The sequence below is a fragment of the Varanus komodoensis genome, unplaced genomic scaffold (genome assembly GCF_004798865.1).
Source record: "Varanus komodoensis strain SLA01 unplaced genomic scaffold, ASM479886v1 scaffold21, whole genome shotgun sequence".
NCBI lineage: Eukaryota > Metazoa > Chordata > Lepidosauria > Squamata > Varanidae > Varanus > Varanus komodoensis.
In genome coordinates, this window is record NW_025335589.1 from 8130056 (window position 1) to 8150754 (window position 20699).

The 20699-nt window shown below is 37.1% G+C and overlaps 2 protein-coding genes across 14 annotated transcripts in view; one reads left to right on the forward strand and one right to left on the reverse strand.

The window, feature by feature from the left end:
- Positions 1 to 10086, forward strand: part of DCLK2 (doublecortin like kinase 2) — a 273637-nt gene extending 263551 nt beyond the window's left edge. The window contains exons 23-25 of one of the 2 annotated variants that reach the window (XM_044430968.1): positions 5234 to 5323; positions 7716 to 7890; positions 9444 to 10086. The gene's annotated coding sequence lies outside the window, so the exon portion shown is untranslated. Of the gene's footprint in view, positions 1 to 5233; positions 5324 to 7715 lie in introns of both variants that reach the window. The other variant, XM_044430965.1, reaches the window with a different exon arrangement.
- The window catches only part of LRBA (LPS responsive beige-like anchor protein), a 435651-nt gene that overhangs the window by 176015 nt on the left and 238937 nt on the right, over positions 1 to 20699 (reverse strand). For all 12 annotated transcript variants that reach the window (XM_044430947.1, XM_044430950.1, XM_044430949.1 and 9 more), the window contains one exon: positions 14584 to 14708. In XM_044430947.1, coding sequence (XP_044286882.1) covers positions 14584 to 14708 — 125 coding nt within the window. The remainder of the gene's footprint in view (positions 1 to 14583; positions 14709 to 20699) is intronic.

Below are 20699 nucleotides of genomic sequence, written 5' to 3' on the forward strand. Positions count from 1 at the left end.
GAGAAGAGGGAAGTAAGGATTGCCTCTACACTTCCCTTGCCTTCCAAAACACTTACTTAGCCTGTTCCTTGTCTCTCCTGGGAATGCCCATGATGCACTGGCACAGAAAGAACTGTACTGGGTATGGTAGAGAAAGGGTGTTCCAATCATGGACCTCCAGTTCTAACCACTGAGTGCCTTTTCATGGTCAGTCTTTGAATTTTCTCATGGCCATCTAGCCAGCATCTAGAGGCCACAGGATAGCATCCCAAATGGAATATGGGCCTTCTGGTGTACAAGCAGCACAACATTCAGCCCATCTTGAATCTATTGAATGAAAAACTGTCATCACATGTCTCCTATAGGAGGTAGTTTTGGGATATGAAAATGCTTCTGGATATAGAGTTATTCCAAAATAAATTGTTGAAAATGACCCTTGGTGTCTCAAGGGGGAGCAGAATAATAAAGGTGTAATAGCAATAACATCTATTATATCATCAGAATTCTGAATTATTGGCTTAAATACTCTTTCTTCCAAACCTCTATTTACTCATTTTTTTTTTTGTGCAGCAAATGGGAGTATTTTTCTATTCTGAATTTTACTCATAGTAGGAATTTTGGAGAATGGTTCTTTAGCGTTTCCATTCAATCTGACCTCTGTGTTACTGCACATAACAAGCAGGCTCCCTTGGTATGCAAGGTTTAAACTTAAATTTGACTATTACAGCTCTCCAAAGTTTATCTCTAACCCTACCATCAGAAATGTCTAACCAAACACAGAATGCAACAGATGTTAACAGCTGTCCTAGAAGGTGGTTTTAATAAGATACCTTATGATTCTAGATTATGCCCATGTGGCTGTGGAGCCATGGAAATTTTTCCTTATTATTTGCATTGCTGCCCTATTTTCTCTACAATGCATATAAAGTTTTTAGATCCTGTCTGTATTAGGAAAACTGCTTGGTGTGATTTGAAGAAAAATTTGTTTACATCTCACAACAAAGCAGTGTTATTGAGCACAGTGATGTTGCTCTTTTAGCAACTGAATTTCCCACTCTCAATGAAAAACTATAATTGTGTTTTACTGCATATGAACAGTTTTATATGCTTTTACTATACTTGTGTATGATTGTGTGGTTGTTGTAACCAATGGTTGTAACAGTAAATATTCACTTGGTTAAAGGAAATCCATGAGCTAATTTTGTTTCTACTTGAAACAAATGTATCAGGTGTTTATTTTAAGAAAAAGCGTGTGAGCGCACATACACACTCCTGCTCAAAACTTTGCAACTGTTCTATGTTTAAATACATTTTCTTTCTATGTAAAAGTGACAACAGGAAGCAGATAGGAGGCAGCAATTGACTACTTATCTCACTATTTCTATCCATGTTGCAGCTGCAAAGCACAGGAAATGTATTCAGTTTTTAATACTGAGAAAGAGTTGAAAACCTTTGCATAATCTTTGGTAGTGTTACAGAAAGAAACAATATACTGAACTAGGTCTCCATTTGGAAACATATGCCAAACACATCCTAGCCAACCAGCTTCAACACATTGCTCATTACTTTTTGATTACTGCCATACACGGCTGGAGGTTCCAGGGGCTTATTTTTAAAAACCTTTAATCTGCAAACATTTACAGAGGAAGGCAATCCCTAGTGGCCATACATAAAGCTTAATTGTGTCCGTAAACATGTGAACATAAATTTCACATAAAACTATTAACATTAGCACAACAGACAAAATCAGAATTTGGATTCTACATCTTCATTTTTTAAAATGATGTTCAATTTGCAGTTTGAAAAATCCATTTTATTATCTCGCACAATTTCCCCAAACTAAGAAACTTTTTTCAATTTATGTCTGTTTAACAAGGAACAGCACTGGGCAAAAGGGAAGAGTTCGTCTTTTCTTTTCCTCATCCTTTCAAATGTACCAGTGGATATAACCAAACAAAACTCTGGTTCTGGAATTATTCAATGAGAGCTGAAAAACCTCTTGTCATGGAAAATATGCAGCTGATATTTAGAAAGGTTTTCCTGTAATTAACTCCCCCTTGAGGATTTTAAGTTAGCAGCAGTAAAATTACCTACAGTATTCTAATACACAACACATGCCCTAACGTTCAATTCTCAGTGGCCTAATAGCTTTCTGTAGAAGATTTTTATTTTTTAATTAGAATGAGACAACTACTAGGATAAAATAAAAGGAAACTGATAATGAACATGTTTATAAATTCTGACAACATGCATCTGCAGTTCGGTATACAATGCTCCTTTAAAATCAGAACTTACAGGCAGTTCTTTGTAATATTCCATCTTAATAGGGCTAATAGTCTCATTTAAAACCCGTCTTTATTTATTTAATAATCAGTCTGCAAAAATGTGCATGTACAACTGTTCCAGAAACATTTCTAACAAACTTTCTACAGGTGCTAGTAATTTTCTCCAGTTCTCTTTTGCCAGTAATTGAACAGAGAATACCTCTGTGTGGACAATTTGCTATGATACTATAGGATGAAATATAATAGAGAATGTTTCTATGAGAATTCACTCATTCTCATGCCCACAGGCTCAACACAATTATCACTACATTATATATTTGAACAGATTGTCTAAGCATTTCAGCTTGCCCAATTTCATGGATCAAGTTCAGGGCAAAGCAGAGGCATCAATTCAAAGCAGTAACAACTTGGGCTCTAATCTGGCATGTTTCCTGAAAAATAAGTAAATACTTGTGTACAGACCAATTTATTAAAGAAGCAACTTTTAAACCACATGCAGTGTTCTAGTCAGTTCCAATTACTGAGGAACACCAGTAAGAGAATTCTACTCCATTAGCTAGGGGGCTTCCAGTAGGCATCTGGTTAGCCACCATGGGAACACAATGCTGGAGTAGATAGACCTTTGATCTGATCCAGCACAGCTCTTATGTTTATATCAGATATGCCAATATGTCCATCTTGTACTTAAGCACTAGGCTAGAAGCCACACATTGGAAAGAGGTGCTTGCCGATGAGCACAAGAGTTGCCACAGGAGTAATTTATTTATTTAAAGCTTTTCTATGCCATCCCCTCACAGACTTCTCGGGACGGTTTACAAGACATGGAGTACTTGGGTCTCTTCTAAACCCAGTACAGAATCAAGCAGACTGCCAAAGTGAGGGAATCCCCTCCTCTGTGTCCAAGGCAAACCTAGCAGATTGCTGTAGGGAGTTGTCTTTCCTTTACCAGTAACAGCCAGCCAATAATAGATTTGTAGGCTAGAAACTTTTATGGGTTAATTTGCAAGGCTGAATTGTGTACTTCGTCTTTGAACAGAAGGTGCCACCAATAACATCCAAATAATTTATATAATTTGTACAAATTTCAAACATGACTTGCCTTCATCATATGGAACTCCTGGTGGTAGGAGGAGGAGATAGAAGAAAATGAATTAAACAAAAACCTGGCAGAATATTTAAAAGCTAGTTGTGAATTTATCATTTTTTCACAATAATGGGGCTATTGTAGGCATATATAAGCACACCTGTGTACATACCTGCCTGAGCAAAATGGGCTTTTCTACATGGTTACACATGTATACATCTCTGTGTTTTTACACAAATACATGTCTACCCACCCAAAGGAGTGTCCAAATATAGCTTTTTTACCTTTCAGAACCAATGTAGTATAGTGGTTAGAATGTTGCACCAGGTTTTGAGAGATCCAGGTTGTAGTCCCCATTTGGCCACTAAACTCACTGGATGATTTTGGACCAGTTACTCACTCTCGGCCTAACCTACCTCACAGGGTTCTTATAAGGATAAGACTGCAAGGGGGATAAGAATTATGTAAGCCACCCTGAGTGCCTTGAGTAGACAAAATGCAGGCTAGGACTATAAATATTTAAAAAATAAAACATCCCCTGGCAAAATAAATGAAAAAAGTATCTGATACAATAGTTTCTACATATTTCTGAAATTGCTATGTCTGAAAATATAGTTTTAAAAAATATTTACCTAGATTTTAACTTATTTTCCATAAATAGGGTTCATGTTCATGGAAAAGGGATTCCCCACATCCTCTTCCCCTTTACAGATCTTATGCTGCCAAAAACACTGTGGGATTGGAGGACTTTTACAAATGGTGTGGGATAAGGTGAAGGGGGGGCAGATTTATGAAAATTGAGAGGGGGAATTTGTGAAGATCTTCCTTCCCTAGAACCTAAGCCACAGTGTTTGCCATATGAGGTATAACAAGTCCATTCCATGAGGATTGGAATGGTCTGCAGACCTAAACAAAAACATGTAAATCACATAAGAATATGATCGGAAATTACACACATATTTAGGGACATGCCACTTGCCTTGGACAGCACATAATAAGCATAATGTCCTAGTGAAAGAACATTATGCTTATTTCAGATTGAAGGTTTAATCAGCAAAATCCTGCCATATACATTAGTGAATAGATATGCTCCCTCCCCCCCCCCAAAAAAAAGTGGGGGAAGGTAAATTTATTCTGTTGAAATATCCTCAAGAAACATTTGTTTAGAAACTACTGATTTGAGTGTGGAAGTTAGCCCAAGTGATCAAAATAGGATGGCTGATTTATAGGTTGGAATAATCTCTGAATGACACCTGCTGACATAATTATGGAAATTAATCCTTGCAGTTAAGGAAGGACAGTAGTGACCAGTAAACACATGACTGACTTAGGGTATTCTGGGTGAAAAATGAAGGTCAGTTGGTTAGATAGAGTTCTATATACTAAAGCACTGAACAAAGCATATACCAGAAGTAAGTTATACAAGTTTAAAATTTACGAAGTATTAACAGGTAACTGCAATTGCAAGAGGTTATTTTATAAAGACTTAATCCATTTTATATAAGTGATCTGAAAGCTGTATTTAAATGTAGAAAATTGTGAATGTTTAACAGATCAGAAACAAAAGATGAAATCAGTCAAATGTTAAGTGAGGCACAGAGATAAAGTTGGGTCTTTTTTTAAACATTAGCCTAGATGTAAATTATTGTGCAATGCAGGGTTTTTGTTTTGTTTTGTTTTTTGGTTACTGTTGAATGAACAATGTATGGACTTTTGGTTGGTCCCCAAAAGTACTGATAATTATGTATATCATTCTGTGGGACTCAGGTAGCTAATTAGCAATGCAAGACATAAGGAGTATACCAGGTTGTAGGGAGCTGGCTTAAATCAAAGTAATGGGTCACTTCATATTTTTATTACCCTTAAGTCTCTCTTTTCTTGCAAGATGGATCAAACTCAATGAAATGTTCATGGAGTCTACAGTAAATCTCCCATCCAGGCACTGACCAGACCCAAACCTGTTTTGCTTCAACAGGTAATCTGTGTGTTATACCCATAGAGCATAACTAAGTTTGCATTCTCCACCAATCCCTTCTGACTGGAATCCACAATCCACTAGGTAAACAAGATTAAGTCCTGTTCACATCAACAGCTTGGGCAAATTGATTAGTGGTGCCATTATTTCCTCTCCCATATTGCCCTTCTTACACTCCCTTTTCAGCCTATTTTTAGCTAATATGCCTCATTTCATCCACCTCTCTCATTTTTGCCATTTTGATCTAGGGCAGAAACTACTCCAATCATTCTGGTAGGTAACTTCTGCTAAGAAAGTGATAAGGGACTGTGACCCAGTTGGTTTCCCCCCACCTCAATAGCCTTCAATACTAGCCAATATGTTGTCCTTTTGGATTATCTATTCAGGATAAGATCTACTTTCAAATAGTAGATTTGGAAGGGATTGCCAATCATCTTCCTACCTGCCTCTGCATAATTGGGGCTTTGCAAGTGGTCCAAATGAATGACCCAAAGGTGATGTTTTATAGATGTTTTACTGAAACATTGTAAAAGTGCCAAATACTTTTGTGTTGTTTTGAATGTTCCAATCAAACACATACAGTGCCTCCGTTTTGGAACTGTTTTCAGTTTGTCAACTTGAAAAGTTCCATGGAACACCTGCTATCACTACCTCCTCCTTCTCTCCCCAAGAATAAAAGCAAAAACTTACTGGGGGGGGGGGCGTGGATGGGGGAGGTAATGATTCCTCCATTTGATACACAAAATACTATTTTTTCCCATCCAGGTATATGGATCTTAATAACAAGTCCCAAGATTGTTAGCAGGAACAGAGTAGAGAACCTATTCCTCAGCAAGAACTTAATAGGTCCCACAACTAGCACTGATCCTTGCCATGGTGTACTTCCAGAAGGTGTTGCTAAGAGACCCTTGTTCCACCACATGACAACTATCCTATAGCAGGGTACAAAGATGAATATTCTGTAGGCAGCCCTTAGCCAATGGCTAAGAAGCTACAGCATCTCTTCCAAAAAAATCAGGCTCAGTTTCTTTCAGGGTTGTCATGGAAAGTGTGCTTCTATGATAGGAAGTGACAAAGCAACAGTGATCTCAATTGTGAAAGACACTGCCAAGCCCTAGCTTTCTTAAGTCTCAGTGTGCAGAGAGAGAATGCATATGCACGTGGGAGGGGGGGAAAGAGTGTGAGGCACGCAGGTAGGGCTGGGTATATATGAGCAAAGAGTTTGTGCATGTTGAGAGTCTGTGAATGTTGGTGCATTTGAGCATTCTCTGTGCACATGTGACCCCCACTGCCTTGCATCTGACACTGGATGGTGCCCTCCAGAGCAAAACGTTTGGGCACCCTTATCCTATGGAGTTCTTTGTATTTCACATTTATGTTTCATGCATCTATATCACAGGTACAAAACATCAGACCCAGGAGCCATATCCAGCATTCCTGGTGTTCCCTACCCCTTTCCCCCAGGCACATACTGTTTGTGGTTTTCCAGCTTTTGTGCATTTCCCCCCATTCTTTAAGGTTGAAATACCTCCCTAAAACAGCCAGGGGCATTAAGATAAACTATACCAGTGTGTGTGTGTGTGTGTGTGTGCGTGTGTGTTTGGGGTGGGGGGGGTGCTGGTGCTGTCCATTTTGCGTTCAGTCCTGCCCATCACTGGAATGAAGCTCCCAAAATTTTATCCCAAGTGAAATTTAGTCCTTGGGCTGCAAAGGGTTCTGTACCCTTGATCTTTGTCACAGGTTCATGAGCTGCAGCCTGGGAGGCCAGAGCTATCTTTTCCTCTAGAAGAACATGGCAACACATTGGCCCTACCCATGGATGGAAGGGGAGGGGCCAATTCCCAAAGGATAAGACTCTTAGAATGTGTCCTGAGAAAATCCTACTCACGCCCAGTGCTACAAGATTTCCCAGACTGGCCCCCGTTTAAATTCTTTACTGTTCCACTAGAAGCAGAGTCTTCTAATTTTTTGTCCCAACAATGGAATATCCTCACCACAGAAGATTAACTCAGGCCTATCTTTGGCTGCTTTCCCAAAAAAAGAACTTACTTTATGTTACTATTGTGGCTGTTTGAATATTTCCTGCAAATTGTTTTCATCTAAATGCTTAATTTTGCTTTTTTTATTTTAGTTGTTACGTTACATAGTCTATTCCTCAGTTTTATAAAATAAAAATTAAAGTAGTATTTAAAGAGCGTACATTAATTTTAAAAATTGTTACTCTGCTTAGACTGTTCTTTTTGTTCCCAAATCATCACTGTTCTTCTGACTTCTTCACAAGACCCACTACTTCAGTAAAATCCTTAATATCCACAGGCTCACTTTATCTCCAATTCTGTATCTGTCCCACTTATGCTGTTCCTTTATCAATCCACTATCTTATCTCTTTCAGACTGTCATCATTATCGTCATCTATGCTAATAATGAATTGGAGTCTGCAAGTGCTGATATTTAAGTAACTAAAACAGGACCATCCACTCACAAAGAGGTGGTACTGGCAGGTTCAAGAAAATGCAAACGTTTGCAGAAGTACCAAAAAATGTGTTAGGAGACAAACACCTCTAAAGGTGAAATCCCCTTGGATGTTATGGCTTAATGTTTGTACCTCCTTATATTTATCTATATCTGTGTTGTTTGCTGTATTATATTGTATTCTTTTAGCTATTTGTAATCCACCCAGATAACTTTTTAATTATTGCATAGATTTAAAACTATAATAAATACCTAATACATAAATAAGCCCAAAACAACCCAAAGAGAATGAAGCATGCTTTGTGGGTATGGAATGCCAGCTGCCTGCTGTGGGGAGGGACATAGCAAACTGTGGGGAGGATAAATGGTATGGGATATCCTGAAAAAAAAAACATGGTTGGGTGGCTAACACAGTAAACCACAGCACCGTGTACTGCAACATTCTGCATTCTCAACTGTCTAATACAGAATTATAAGCCTTGTAACTCTAGCCACTATTATCTTTAGTGTCTCTGACTGTTGTGCTTTTCTGACATGAATTTTTAATTCTGAAATGTTCATTAAGGGTTATATCAAATAAGTGTGTAGTATGTAAGATAAGCATGGCAGTACACCTTATCTGACACATGCTGGAAGAACCCAGCACCTTATGCAGAATCTGGTTCTCTATGTCATGGGCCAGTATCTGTCTCCTCCAATCTCTCTTCTTTTCCAAGTAGATCACAACAAGAGGCTGCTAACTACAGTCTTTATGACATTAAAACTGAAAGCCAGGGGTGGCTTTATATTACCCTAAAGAGAAATATATAAATGTTGTTAACAAAAGGCATGAGTTTTGGAGTTAGTAACTAATTGTGCAGTTAGTTCTTGTCAATAGCAAGAGTTGATTCCAAAGTTATCCTCCACCTTCTCTTCTCATCAAATGGAGTTGACTCCACCCTCAGGGAGGTACATGCTGCTTGTCAGCCAGATAGCAGGAACACTGTGGAACACCTTTCCACTGTGGCCCTCTCTGTTCTTCAGTTTCTCCCACTGAACCAGAGGCAGTCTGGTCTCATTAGCCACTTGGCCTATCTTGAAGCTCATTAACCTTGGCATTTATTTATTTATTTATTTATTAAAACATTTCTATGCCGCCCCTTGCCGTAGCCTCGGGGCGGCTCACAACATAATAAAATACACAATAAATTAAAACAATAACAATTAAAATATATACATTGGAATAAAATTTCAGCTAAGCAGTCCAACCCTGCATCTTTTTCCAGCTTAGATTCAGAGTCTAAAATATTGACCATGGAATGCTCTATTCTGGAAGAAGTGGGCCCAATCCCTACATTCTACTGACTGAACAGCAGAACAGAACTAACATTACTGTGTGGGCAGATGCTACCAACTCAAAATGTAGATAGTGGTATCTGTGAAATATGGCAGATACATACCCAGGAAAGCAATTCCAATCCAGTTCTAAAGAGGCAATCCAAACAAGTCAAAAAAAGTAGGTAAGAGGGCTTGTGGCTGAACACAGAAATGCCAAGGCAGGCCAGGGAGTGAGAAAGGAAGAGGTTGACTTAAGGCAAGATACTGCATCTGAGCTGTACCTATCAGCTTTGTTGCCTAAAGTGTACTGACAAAAGATCTATTTGTGTAGGAACAGAGAAGGCCAGGGACTCATCATGTTGCAAGAAGGCCTGGGGACTGATCATGAATAGAGCAAGACGGAGGGCTGGTGACATGGCTTGGAGCCTAGGAGGTCTATGGCTTTGAGGGGTAGGACTGCGTCAAAGGAACAAGGTACCAATCAGTTCAGCTCCTGGAACATTACCAGTTTGGGAACTCCTGTGGTGGTGACACCAACCATCATTTTTTGTTCTGATAAGAAAAGGAGTATGCTTTCCAAAAGGTATATGAGAAAAGGGTGAAAAAATACAGACTTTTAAATGTCTAGACATGCATCACCCATGTTAGAAAATATAAGCAGCTGCCCTAAATATTAAAGGAAAGAAGAATGAGTGATTATTTATTGCAGGTTTTGTGATAAAAACCTGCAATTTTTCATCAACAATTTTCATTTTGTAGAATCTTTCAGTTCAACTAATTACCACATTTTGATTTATCCTGCACATCCTGTATTTATTTGGCCCCATACTCCACAAGTAACCCTAACACCTATTCACTAACAATGTATTCATTAAGAATTCTCATAAGGAATACAAGCGTAAGATGTTATGTATAAATTCATCCTTTTTGATGATAATGATGCCTACTTCTACAATGTACTTCTACAATTTAAAAGAAGTTCTGTGGAAGACAAGTTTCTTTTAAGAAGCAAAGCAAAACAAAGTTAGGGCAGTCAAATTTCCAGACTGACTTTTACAAATAACTATTTTGGATGTTCCCTTATTTCCCTCTTTGAAAAATCTCCTACAGTCCATTTTCCCAGGCAATTTAATGTGTGCTTGGGAAGGGCAATTAAATTGTCAGAATTAAAAAAATTGTTTTTAACTAGAAGGTAGCCCGGAGAATAGTCATGGGGCTGATATTGATTGTCTGAACAGAGAACATTAGTCTTCAGGTATTTACACTGCCACCTCTGCACCAGAGGCTCTCCTTCAAATCAAATCAATCCCTCGACGAGATGGCTACTGAAATACATAAATGAGGCTCCAACAGAGCTGATTTTTTTCTCTCTAGGCTTTACTATACTATGTCTTCATTTCTGATTGTTTTTGGATTTCTTCCACTTCTTCCAACTATAAGCTTCAAGAGGCCGCATTCTCTTGGGTAGGAGCTATGGGACCAGCCCATTCCCAACAGAGGTACATTGCAAAATGCATTGAGCAAGCCTGAAATTACATCTTGTTTTGTTTCAATAGTTGGTCTATCCATTGTGACTGCTGTTATAATCCAGAAGGGCAGGCAGTAAGAATTATGTGACCAACTGGTATATCTACAATGTTCTCTTATTACTATTCAAATTGTCATTCTGGTTTCTAATTAAGATTGATATGAAATTATAAACCACAGTAAGTAGACTTCATAAGTAAAAGTCTTTTATAACTTGCAAAAGTTATAAAAGAGGATATTCCCCACAAGAAAGATTATCAGCCTGATCCAAATCTCTGCTCAGCTGAAATGAAGTTCAGTGAAGTTACTCACTAAACAAAATTATCTGAATTGGCTTGAATCTGATTGCTTCAGCATAAATGGATTGTAGAATGATGTGTATATAATTGAAATAGAATGCTGTGCGATGAATTATTGAAAAGAAGCTACAAGACAAGACAACAATTCCATGGAGAGTTCTAGAGACACCCTCAAGTGCAGGAACTGATCACCAGAATTCTAGCACCTATCATATTATGAGATATGTTACTCAGTTATTGGGGTGGGGTGGGGGAATGTATTTTACAGAGTGATTCTATATCAGCCTAAATTCCATTGGTACCATCTTGAAAATCTCCATATACTCAACAGACATCAAAAGCATTTACAAAAGTATTCTCAGAATTGCTCTTTGGCTGGGCAAGTTGCAACCCTCCAGATGTAATAACCTGCAACTCCCAGCATCTCTTACCATTGGCTGGCCATGGCTGATGGGAACTGTAGGCCAAGACATCTGGAAGGCCTCAACCTGTCCAACCCTGGCAGTACATGTTTGCCAAAACTCTAGACTGTATGCATTTTGAAAGATTTGTAATTTTTCTTTTAAACAACTTCCCGTCAAAATTTCACTATACTGTCTCCATCTTATTTTCTATAAAAGTGAAAAAAGTTACTTGGCCAGCACAATAATGGAAACAGCTACAAAAACATATTCACATACTGTTTGTTCACATGGTAACATTCTACAGAGTGTTGTGGGCACTGCATGCAGAAATTACTTTGTGAATCAGTTCCATGACCTTTCCATTTCAGGCCAATGTATGATGCCTGGGTTAAATGCATATACATTTTGGTTGGGACGCAAATGTAGATTTCAAAGTTTGCAGTGTTTGATCATTTAATACATTACATCTAAGCAACATAGTAGTGCCTCTGATTAGATTGGTAAATATATTTTTCAACATTTTTAATCAAGTACTTTAAAAAACTGCAGATAGGTAGCCTCAACCAATTCAGAAGAAATTTGTTCCCTTCCTTTTAATCCAGGACAGAATTATTTGGTTTGGACCACATGATAGCCTGTCATAGGTTAATTAACCCTGCTGCATTGCAGTACATGCCATCTGCCATTATGTATATGTGAGACCTAGCTGAAGTTGCTATGAATTGCCTTGTAGTCTGAAATTAGACGAATCATTTAAGGGTCAAAAACCCTTCACATAGCCCATGATCTGTTTTAACAAATGGACTGTCATGTCATACAAGCTTGTCCAATGTTTTCTATGAAACATGCATCATCTAAGAACAATAGAAATATGCCTTTTGCTTCAGAACTATTGTTTTTACATATATCCAAATATAGTTGGTAGATCATTCAGTTAAATCATGTAAACTCATAATTAATTGACTATGAATTATTGTATTGTATTACAGGCCTGTCATTTAGATTTTTTTGGCCATCAGCCACCAAACAGTACAGCTTGTTCTTCATGTCCAAGGAACCATTTTGATGTATGTCTCCAGGACATATTTCATGGCAAACAAATGTTGTAACTGGATCTCAAAATCAGTTTGTAAACCTGCTATTCAAAGGAAATTAATTTTAAAGTCATAAATGAATGGACTCAAGTTCTTGAACTCACCTGAGTAGTTAGTTGGGCCCCAAGTGCATCATTTTATTATTTATTTTTATACGACCATTAGCTTGTTGTTGAGTCTCAAGGTAAGATAAAATCAAGGGCTCCCTGATCTCAAATTACTCTAGATTGTTCTTTATTTTCTTTAGTTCAAAGGGCTATATATTGATATTGTTGATGAGAATTTAGATGAGAAGACGGAATTGTTGGGTTATCCAGCCTACTCAAGAAAAGCTATCCCTTCATGTAAAGTGCATATATTAATGCATTTTAACTGTTGTATTTGATTTACCATTTTATGTAGTTTTACTGAGAAGTAACAGTATAATACATTGTTTGATATAAGTTTTCACCACTGAAAAATTTGTATCTGATAAAATAATGTAAAGGGGATTGTCACATGTGATTATGACACTCACTTGTTAAATTTTAGTTTTTAAGACTGTTTGAGATTCTATTACTGTATGTATGCTTCAGAATATCTTAATTTCAGTAGGATATTATCATTATTTCTACAGTATTACAAAGTACATTGCTTTTTAAAGAATGAAATAGATAATTGTTTTTAAATGACTATATATTAAAATTATTATTTTAATAATTCAGAAGTTATGTTCAAAATAGTAAAGCTATTTAGTAATGTTTAAGATGTTTCATTTCATAAAACACATTAAATCCACATTAGATGAATATACGTAAAGATTCTACAGTTGTAATTTAGTGTTGCAGTTCATTATTGCAAATGGGGAAAAGAATACAAATGATACTGTCAAATTTTACTTGAAGTTAAATATAATGGTCAAATACAATGTACATTCTTAAAACCCTTAGTGTATATCAAACACAGAAATGTACAACAAATCCCAAAGCAGAAAGGACCTAATTAATTCTACATCCCATTTCCCCCTTCTCTCCTTTAGCAAAAGGATGAGAAGAACAAGAGCTATTATTGCATTAAGATCCCATTATTGACTCTTCTTTGTTTGGTCATTTATTTTAAAGCACTTCTGTCATATTTGGCATTTTAGTTGCTGACATATTGGAGACATTTTCCTTCAGAAATGGCTGTTTAGGAATGGGTACAAGAGGTTAAGATGCTTGGCCCAGGACAAACTTTTCAAATTATGTTCTCCCCCTTAGGGACACACAATACTAAGATAATTTCAAATGGAAATTATCTGTTTGACACTGGAAGAAAATAGGGAAGGGATGTTAAAGTGGAAGAGATCAGTACAAACTGAGTTGAGCAATTCACTCTCTTAATCAAGAGGTGTTCACTTCCAAAGTAATCTATCTAATCTTTCTAACAAAACAAAACTAGTATCAGCTTTTAACTAATAACTGGTTTGATTTGTTTGACTTTACTGACACAGAAGCCTAAAAACATAAATAATCATGATTATTTTAAAATTTGTTTTCATCGTGTTCCATGATTATTATGATTTCTGTATTTAGCTCAAAGTACTTTTCAAATAAGAAAAAAGGAAACATCCTTCTGCAGCGTAAATCATTCAAATTTTCAAGGATGCAATGTGATACAAATTAAGAAAATAGAAACAGCTACATATATATTCTTACTCTTCACATTTGGGAAATGGCTTGCTTTCTGGCTTTTATCACTTCCCAGATTAAAAAGAAAAAGAAAATAGGATGCAGGGCAATCAAAATATAGTGACCCTAGAATACAGTTAGATTTGAACACTGTTTTCCTTTTAACCTGAACTTAATTGAAATGATCGGTGGGGATTTCTCACAGGGAAATATACCCTGTCCATTCTGCTACAACTCATATAAGGTAATTTGTCACAAACCATGCCAAGGGAATAAAAGAATCTTATACCTTTGTCTCAAATCACTGGCAAGTTTAATCCTTTTTGTAAAGGACTTACACAGAGAGATGCATTAAGATGCCATATAATTAGGTCTTGAAATGCAACTAAGAGACCTCTGAATGTGAGAGTTCATATTCTCTCAGATGAATGAAGCTCTAAGCTTCATTGTCATGTACTGTACCTGCTGCTACTGGCAAGAAGCAGATTTTACACTGACCATGGTCTATGGCTGCTTTTAATGTCGCTTCAGGATGTGTCGATCCAAGGGGGTTACGCACAAATCGTCGCCGGCGCCGCAAGTCATCTTCCCAGTAGTCAAGGCGCCAGAACTCACGAGGACGACTACAATGAAACAGAGGAACCACATATGTTAGCAATTATCAAACAGCATGGTAGCACTGAATTTCTGCATAAAGCTTTCCTTGTTTGCTCTTTTTTTTTAAAATAGCACCCTAAACCCATTTCTACAATCTTTAACTTAGGTATGTCCTTGAAAATAACAATATCACCTTCCAGTCTGAGGAACTCCTTTCCCTTTTTTTTTTCTTGGAAGGTGAAACGAGCACTAAATACATCATTTTGAAATGAATTGCTGACAGTGTGATCAGTTTCCCCACACTCTAGTGGCATGTGCTCCGATTTCAGCCTCATTTCAGCCTCAGCAGGGCACCTTTCTCAGTGACTGCATTTATAAACCAGAATAGGGAAAAGGCTATTATAAATATGGTATAGCATTACCCATATTAATCAAAGTCTGTCCCCCTTCATTTTTCTTCCTAATTTGTGCCTTTTTGCACAAGGTCAGTAAATCATACCACGAATTCTTGGTCGAGAAAGTGTTAACTTTAATGAATACTTCTGTTACATGATTATGTATGTGATAATAAAATATTACTCTGTTTAGATGTGCAGGAATTTAATTAAAATAATCTCTTAAAATATTCATTACATTTAGCCCCTGAGGCTTAGAACAACACAAGAAAATACATTTCGTTTCCATTTCCTGTTTTTAAATAAACCATTCCAGGAGAGTGAAATAGCAATCTATTTTCAAACAAATCAGATTGGATTTCTGTTTTATGTGGCTGCATTTTTGCATTTAATTAAGAACTACACGTTATGTTGTGTGAAATCAAAGGCATACTTTAAAAATTTACATTTTAAAAAAGGTTCTATCACATTTGTTATTTTCTACATTGTATTATTCAAATATAGATCTTTTTAATATGGCTATATATAAATGCCAAGTCTTATCTTGTTAGAAGATCATGAGTGAGTGTGCTGTAAAACTGTATATTAAGCATTAAGAACTGGAAAAGCAGCCAATTCAGGTGTGTATTCATACCTACATATGCAAATAAATTTTATTATATGTAAAATAATAAAGCCTACAGGAATAACACTTTCACTTGAGATCTACAACCAATATGCATGTTCCAATTACAAAATTATAATTCTTTGTATAAAAGAATGGTTACTCCAAGAGTGGTAAACCAAAACTACAAACTATAATCTCATTTCTTTTTCATGAGCTAATAATCATTGTATATCTGTCAAGTCTGACAAATTAATAGCTCTGATTAATTTATAGATTACAAATGATTACAGACATATAGCACTGGTGGTCCCTCTTCTTTAATTATTTCTCCTCCAGATATGCATATAACATATACACACATGCATCCTGTTAGAGATTAAATAAAAAATTATAAGTCTACTGTGCAATCCTATCTATTAAGGGTTTTTAAAAGTCTATGTTTGATAGTAGACTAATACATGTAATGAATTTTCATTAATAAATCTAATTCAGGAATAAAATCACAACATTCCTTCCTGCCTCAGCAATTGGTCATTATTCTGTACATTACTTGGATCCTTTTAAACTGAAGAGTTCACAGTGTTATTATCTATGCACCATATATTTAAGAAACATGCACAGGCTTGAGGTACTTTACTTGGCAAGTAATTCTGTAGGATTTATCTAGGATTATTATACACATAAGAAAAAGCTACATTTGCTCAAACCATGATTAATAACTTAAAATTCTCCATTAGCGATTACAAAAAAAGGCAGAACACAGCTGGCTATGTGTATGCATTTGATAGTCATGGAGCATGGATAGCCACTTCATCATTCTGCCTTCCTTCATTTATCTGTTAAAATTACTATCAAATATCAACTAGGATAGAGTCGTGAATCACAAACTGCCCCTCATCTTCAGGGGAATGATACAATGAGAGTCTATTCATCAGCATGGCAATCGGCAAAGTAATTAGTTCCCTAGACTGAGATCTCTTGCAAACCTTATTGTATCCAGCTCCACAAGCATATGACAATGAAAAGCTAATGGAGGCTACTAAAATTTGTTAACTGCTTTTGCCATCAATCCTTCCAGTATTCTGCACCACAGTATTATACAAAGATGGTAAATTATTAATATCATCCATTTGTCTTTCTGCACTTTTGATGAAATTAAATGATGCCATTCTTCTGACTAAAATTACAACATGATGCAATGATTAAAATTAGTAAAATTAGATGAAGCTACAGAGCAAGGAATGAAAGTATCTGCGGAAAAAATTACTCTTACTTTTTAGTCATTAGATTCTTTCAAAATTCCATACAACATGCCATGCAATTGCCATGATTAGGTAACACATAATGACCCTAAAATACATGATGCATTTTAAGGTATTTGCAATTGGAAGAAAACTTGTCCCTTGACACAGAGCCTTGGTACTATAGTATTAAAAAGGAAGACTTTCATTTGATATGATTTATTGTTAAGTTATGAAGTGGCATGTTGTGAATTTGCTAACAGGTTGCATGTTCTGCTGGAAATGAGTACAATTTAAACAAAAGTTAGTACTGCCTGACCATCCACAACCTTTTATTGCATTGGCAGCCACAGGGACTTAAATTGTATTAAGACAATCAAATAAGAAAGAATTTGATATGTAGGTTTCAATCAGTTATGCTGTCTAATTCTCTAAACTACTAAAATGTTAGTGGCTCTAACAGTGATGCTGCCAATTACTATGCTGATTCTGTGACTATAAATTTTTCTGACAAAGAGATAATATTTTACAAAAATATTGAATTCATCAAGAAAAAGATATTTGGAAAGACAGTGTATTACTGTCAACTTCTAGAATTCAACAGTGCTAACTGCATACCAGTACAACAGTGGTCAACAACTCCAGTTGATAAGTCTCTGATGGCTCCCCATTTATGCTAAATATGCAAGTCCGATGCACTGTTTGGTAAGATTAGGTAGAGAAGCCAGCAACTCATATGTGAGGGCTTGTAGCAGCAAGTAAAAGGAAATTACTCTCTTCCAGGAAAAGAGGAAAGATTTTTTTCTGCACTGGAAGGAGAAGAGTAGACAGATATTTGTCAGAGATCAGAAAGTGTTTGGTGCAAGTCAAGATTATGGACAGGGGTGGTGTTTGCGGAGGACACAGATAGCAAGAGATCTGTGTTCATCTCAAGTTTTGGTTTGTTTAACCCTAACCCAAAGCTGCTTACAAATGTAACAACATCCACTGCTTCAACAAAGAATTAAAATGTAGTGGGTTGAATCTAGAGATTGATAAGGAAACACTGATTATGCCGTGGGCCTTTCCTGATACCTTAACTACTGCCTCCTGTGCGTCTCAAAGCATCTTCTGAGGATGAAGGCAGGTGATGAAATGGCAGGTGATGAAAAATGTGGATCTGCTGTACAGCAGGAACTCTAAGAAAGCATGGTGCACCTGCCTTGAGCAAGCAAATATGCATTTTCATTAATGCATAACAGATCAATGAAAACACAACAGAAGCACAGTCAAAACCAACCCAGACAATACTTCAAAGGGCTTTCCTGGGAACAAAAAGACAAAGAAGTGGGAGCCAGATGAACTCCTAGGGGAGAAAGTTTTAAGGTGTGGGGAACCATAATCAACTAACCTCTGAAAACAGGAGGTACTCAGAAGAGAGCTCCAGCTCTGAAAATAACCTCAGTAAATGGGTAGGTCCATGTGCACAGAAACACTCTAACAGACTCATCCACTGGCAGATGTAGTGCTGATCATATAATGCACATTATTGTGCACAGTTTCAAGTTTCAGATTTAAGAGGAGCCCCAAAATAGGCCCCATATCCTACAATTGTCCTGTCTAGTTCATCACATTTTACTGGGTGTCCAGATGATGTTTTCAACTTGTAACCCTCCCATGTTTTCCCACAGCTTTTTCTCTGTCCTTCTTCCCCCACCCCCACCAACAGAAACATAGTAAGGACCAATTAGGTAGAGGATGTGCACAATGTATTTTTCATTGGTAGTGTAGGACCCTTCTGCCTGGAAGTATCTTCAGACTCTAATCCTTATGCAGGATTAGACAGAGAGGTAAAAAGCCTGCATCAGCTGAAGAACCATCACAGCTGATTATACCTCCTCGAGTACTGCAATACCCATTTGCCATGGAATTAGTTTTGCTTAAAAGAATACAGTAAAAGAATAATAATTGTCCTGTGCAAAGAAAAAAGGGATTTGTGACAATGGGAAACTGAAATGCCACCTTCCTAGTTATGAAACAGGTGGATAAGGCCACCATGTATTTTGAATTATGCAAAACATTTAAAAGCTATCCCAAAAGCTACATTTAAAAGCTACATTCCCAAACTTGAACCAGTACAGCACTGTCTACTAGAAAACTGGTTTTAAAGGCAAAAATTTATCTGTAATTCTGCCAAATAAAAAACCAGACAGAAAGTGCAGTGCAGTAGCCTTAATAAACCACACGCTGTAATGAAAACAGGAGACCAGTCTGGAGCTCATTTCACAAGATGCCTGTTCAAAAGAAAAACATCTCTTGTTTCCTGGGCTGGAGGTTAAATACATCATGCAGGTAAAATGTTTGCTTATGCCCGGTCATGAGTGTGAGTTTTGTGCCGTTGAGGAACGTGCCTGACTGAGTTCTACAAGCTGAGGTTATTAATTATCCCTATAACAAATTCAGTTATGATGATCATCCAATAAGCCTTCTCAATTTTTATCTTCAAGTCTATTTGAAAGCATCAGAAGACATGCACAAGGGTAAACTAGGTGTTAGGATGGATGGGTACATAGAATGGGTGGCCAAGTAGGTGAACCTGTACCCTTCCACTGTCGCTGTGCCCACCCCGACCCAACCTTTTCCCCCAGCCATTTTTCTCCACAAGGTAATCATTTGAAGCTCAAATTGATAAAGTAATTGAAGGGGGGAAGGAGGCTGCAAATATGGGTCAGGAGATTAAAATGATGAACCCACTCATCTCACTCATTGCAGCATATGCCACTTGATTTGCATCTCCATAATACCTTGCCTGGTCCTACACAAACTGGAAAACATACTATCTAAATTTTGGGGAGCAAAACGATTGTTAAGCTTGGCAGCACAACCGCAAAATTCTCAACATCTTTTAGAGGCCATTATATCAGTGGAAGAGAAATACATTTTAATTGATTTCCAAGACGAACAGCTACTAAAACAATGTTTAGGAACTACCACCACTAGAGACTAGCTCAATTTGTTTTGCCTTGGGAGTGTCTCAGATTTCATGCTGATAGGTGTGTAGTGATTCTACAGTTGCTGAACATTTGTGAATCTCTGTAGAGGCCAGTCCCTAAATGGCAAAATGATGATAAAGAGTGGCTTTCACTGCTGTGGCAAGTGAATGATTTCATATTATAAGAAAATGCAGCAGAGCAATCCAATTTCGGCCATTTCTAAAAGGAAGGAGGTGTGTGTGTGGTACAGCTTGGCGGTTAGAAAGTGAAGGGATGACTCTGCTGTCTCCCTATCTAACTCTTTTGCAGCACTATGATGCTATGGTCAAGATGGAAACAAACTGACATAGCAACACCAATGGCAGCAGGTCCTCCAGCATAAGACATGGTCAACTCTTCCCCTTTTTATTTCTAAGTTTTTTGTTTTAAATATACTTTTTACCACATTAGACACCTTTTTCATCCTCTGACCCCATCTGCCAATGACATGACCATCTCACTTTACCTAACACCAAGGCCACTGAGCAGAGATGTAATATTTCCAGACACTGAAGCCAAATGCCCCCCTGCCCCCAGCCAACCCCAGGAGAAATCTTGAAAAAAAATTTCTTTGGAGTGTGAGGGAGGATTGAAAATGTGACTTTTAAAGTTGTCTTTATAGATCTAAAAGTACTGTTACTTTAGCAATATAAAACCAGATATATAATTGCCTTTGATCATAAAATTATAATTACAATTAACACTGTAACTGTAAATGCAGTTAATCTGTAATTATTATCCGAATAAGCTGTACTTTAAATTT